The 4149-nt window shown below is 37.2% G+C and overlaps 1 protein-coding gene across 1 annotated transcript; it reads right to left on the reverse strand.

The window, feature by feature from the left end:
- Window positions 1–2569: 2569 nt before the first annotated feature.
- On the reverse strand, window positions 2570–3887 carry LOC146888338 (uncharacterized). Its single transcript, XM_085669329.1, has one exon. It carries the CDS (start codon window positions 3800–3802, stop codon window positions 2831–2833), a length of 972 nt encoding a protein of 323 aa, XP_085525455.1. The 5' UTR covers window positions 3803–3887; the 3' UTR covers window positions 2570–2830.
- Between the last annotated feature and the right edge of the window lie 262 nt (window positions 3888–4149).

Raw genomic sequence — 4149 nt, forward strand, 5'->3', positions numbered from 1 at the left:
TTACCTCTTTATGCAAGTTCGTGACAAAGGTTGCTTTGGCAAGTCCATCTTTGTTAGTCATAGAATCAATATCAGGTAAAGGTAACAAATCTAATGGAGTTAAAGGATTAAAACCATATACTACCTCAAAAGGAGACATCTGAGTAGTAGAATGAACCCTATTATAAGCAAACTCCACACGAGGTAACCACTCCTCCCAAGTTTTCAAATTTTTGTTTACAAAACGTCTAAGGAGTTGCGAAAGAGTTCTATTTACCACTTTTGTCTGACCATCTGTTTGAGGATGACAAGTTGTAGAGAAGAGAAGCTTTGTACCTAACTTACCCCACAAGACCTTCCAAAAATAGCTAACAAATTTGACATCCCTATCTGAGACAATGCTTCGTGGAAGGCCATGTAATCTTACCACTTCTTTGAAAAATAAATTGGCCACATGATTGGCATCATCGCTCTTGTGGCAAGGAATGAAGTGGGCCATCTTTGAGAACCTATCAACCACAACAAAAACAAAATCTTTTCCCCCTTTGGACCTTGGGAGACCCAAAACAAAATCCATAGAAATATCGGTCCAAGGAGAGTTAGGAACAGGTAAGGGCATAAACATCCCATGATGCATAAACTTAGATTTAGCACGCTTACAAGTGATACATTTATTACAAAAAGAGTGCACATCATGTTTCATGTGAGGCCAAAAGAAATGATCATGCAATATGTCTAAGGTCTTTTGAACCCCAAAATTTCCCATTAAGCCCCCTTCATGAGCTTCTTTTACAAATAATTTCCTCATTGACCCTTTAGGCACACACAACTTTGTTCCTTTGAAAAGAAATGCATCATGCTTGAAAAAATCTTTAAAAGATCCTTTTTCACAATTTTTATAGATTTCACCAAAATCATGGTCATCCACATATAATTCCTTAAACAGTTCAAAACCAAGGATTTAGTTTCAACCATAGATAATAATGCATGCCTCCTAGATAATCCATCAGCCATAACATTTGCCTTACCTGATTTATGCTTAACAACATAAGAAAATTGTTCAATAAATTCTACCCATTTAGCATGTCTATTATTGAGTTTACCTTGGCTCTTAAGATATTTAAGGGATTCGTGATCACTATGAATTACAAATTCCTTAGGAAGCAAATAATGTTGTCAAGTATGCAAAGCTCTAACAAGGGCATATAACTCTTTGTCATAAGTGGAACAGTTTCCTACCGCCCCTTTCAACCGTTCACTGAAATAGGCTATAGGATGCCCTTCCTGCAAGAGAACACCGCCTATGCCCACATTTGAAGCATCACACTCTATCTCAAAGGATTTGTCAAAATTTGGTAAAGCTAAGATAGGTGCATGTGTGAGTTTGTATTTGAGATTATCAAAAGCATCTTGTTGTTCCTTTTCCCACTTAAACCCCACATCTTTCTTAACAAGTTCATTTAGTGGAGATGCTATGGTGCTAAAATCCTTGACAAACTTCCTATAGAAATTAGCCAAGCCATGAAAACTTCGTACCTCACTTGCATTCTTAAGGATGGGCCAGTCCCTAATGGCTTTGACTTTCTCCTCATCAACTTGTACCCCTTTTGAGCTAACTACGAACCCCAGGAAAACAACTTCATGTGTACAAAAAATGCATTTGTCCTTATTGGCATATAGTTTTTCCCGCCTCAGTACTTCTAGAACTCCCTTTACGTGGCCCATGTGTGAATCAAGTGTTTTGTTATATATCAAAATATCATCAAAATATACAACCACAAATTTACCAATGAAATTCCTCAACACATGGTTCATTAACCACATAAAGGTGCTAGGTGCATTGGTTAACCCAAAAGGCATAACCATCTGATGAAGGATTATATTGTTCCTTTTTAAGATTATTGAATATGGTGTGAGTTGATTAAGAAAGCTAAGCGAAATCCCCACTGGACATTAAGATAGCAAGCTATCTAGATGTGAAGGTTCCTTTCACAAAGCTCAAGAGAAGAAGATGATGGATTGATTCAAAATGAAAAGGAAATGGAAAGAACATAAACCATATAAAACCAAGAACAATTAAAGGAAGAAGAAAACATAAAATGGAAAGGAAAGAAATGGTAAAAATGTGAGAAGCACGCCACTACAAGGCTAGGCTAGAAGCCATGGCAACCTTGAAGATGAGTGGATGTGTGTCGCCACTTGCTATGCAAGATAAGGCTTACAAGTTTCACTCCCAAGGGAGGAAACTCTCACAAATGGTTGAGACAAAAGAGTGTTTTTACTTCAAAATGTTCAACCCTTTTACATGTCTAGGAGCACCCCTTATATAGAAGAGTTTAGGGGCCTCTAAGCAAATAAAAGATACCTAAGGATGTCTCTACAAAAACCTAACCCTAGCTTCTAGAAACTAGGTCAAATAAGGTTACAAAAATGAGAGACAAAAGAGCTAACTATGGTGTGTGCAAGGCTAATTTCGTTCTAGGACAAAAGGAGACCAAGAATGTGTCTCATATGTCTCTAGAAAGTGGCCATAGTGTGCTAAAAACAAAGGAGGCCAAAGGTACATAGGTACACTTGCTTTATGCCTTTTTCTTTATGCTTTATGCCTTTGCTTTACTCTCTCCTCCACATCATTTATGCTCCCCAATCACCATGTGCCACCTAGCATTGCTTTCTTACTCCTAATTAACCTACAAAGCAAATAAACATAGATTAGCATGTTGGCTTAAGTCAAGTCAACTATAGTCAACAAGTCAAACCTAGTCAAAGGTCAACAAGTCAACTAAAGTTGATTCAACTAAGTCAACTTAGGGAATCAAAAATAACAAGCATAAATGAAAGGGATGAAGGATTAGTGAACTTCCTTTCTAAACATGCTTAGTCTTCTTAAGCATGTGCCTCCATCCTTGATTGAGGTCAATCCTTCATCATCCTCCCCTTCTTGGAGAGAATTTGACCACAAATTCTTTAAGCCTTTGTGGATGGAACTTGACTTGATTTGGGGGAGGATTTGCGCCTCCCTTTTATGAGCTTTTGTTCCATCCTTTCTAAGGGTATTACCCCTAGCTTTGGTTAGGCCATCTTTATTTTCTAGACTACTCTTCCTCTCTTGCTTATGCTTTGGGCCTTCCTTTTTGGCTTGGGAAGAGAAGGAAGAGTGATGCACATCTTGCTTTGGAAGAATTTTTTTGTAGGCAAGTAACACCTTGGTGAAAGCTTGCCCCTTTTCTTTTTCTTCTTTATCTTTTCTTATTTTATTTCTATCCTTATTAACTTCTTGAGGTGATAGAGGTTGTAAAGTTGTCTTTTTCCCATTTTTGAAGAAAATGTATTGGTTGGTATAGCCATCATGTAAAGTTTGTTTATCAAATTGCCATGGCCTACCTAGTAAGATATGTGTGACTTCCATGGGAACAACATCACATAACACCTCATCTTTATAGCTTCCTATAGAGAAGTTAATTAGGACTTGTTTATTGACATCTATTTCTCCCTCTTTACTTATCCAAGAAAGCTTATAGGGCTTAGCATGAGGAATGGTCTCTAAGCTAAGCTTTTCCACCAACCTTGTGCTAGCTATATTGGTACTACTTCCTCCATCAATAATTAGAGAGCAAACCCATTTGTTAATTTTGCATCTAGATTGAAAAATGTTTTCTCTTTGAGTTGGCTCAAGCTCACTTTGATCTTGACCTATCATGCGCCTTAATAACATAGGGTCTTTCTCAAAAATTTTAGTTTTACTAGAGGAAGAAGATTCTTTTGAAAGAGAATGGGGAGATGAGTGTTCACTTTCAACATTATTCCTCTTCTTTAAGATCATGGTCCTTTTGGTTGGGCAATTTAAAGCAATGTGATTATAACCCAAACATTTAAAACATTTAATGGAACTTGATCTTTGAGAAGTGGAATGGTGAATGTGATTATTTGGTGACTTACTTTTACTTGGTGGTTCTTGATGAGAGTTAGAAGGGAACTTATCATGTTTCATTTTATCATTTCCCTTCCATGAGTGACTAAAGTAGTGGTTGGGTGAGTAACTCTTCCTTGCCCTTCTTTTTCTTTTCAATTGAATTTCAATCCCAAGGGCAAGTGTGAAAACATTTTCAAGAGTGGAGTACTCATACAACTCTACTTGGTCTTGTATGTCTCTCCTAAGACCACTCACAA

This window comes from Vigna unguiculata, chromosome 2, assembly GCF_037176805.1.
Source record: "Vigna unguiculata cultivar grain cowpea cultivar isolate G323 ecotype 2 chromosome 2, ASM3717680v1, whole genome shotgun sequence".
Classification (NCBI taxonomy): Eukaryota; Viridiplantae; Streptophyta; class Magnoliopsida; order Fabales; family Fabaceae; genus Vigna; species Vigna unguiculata.

What these genes read in the sequence shown, in the direction of transcription:
- LOC146888338 (XM_085669329.1), bottom strand. Translation starts at nt 3,802, where the DNA reads ATGATCTTAAAGAAGAGGAATAATGTTGAAAGTGAACACTCATCTCCC.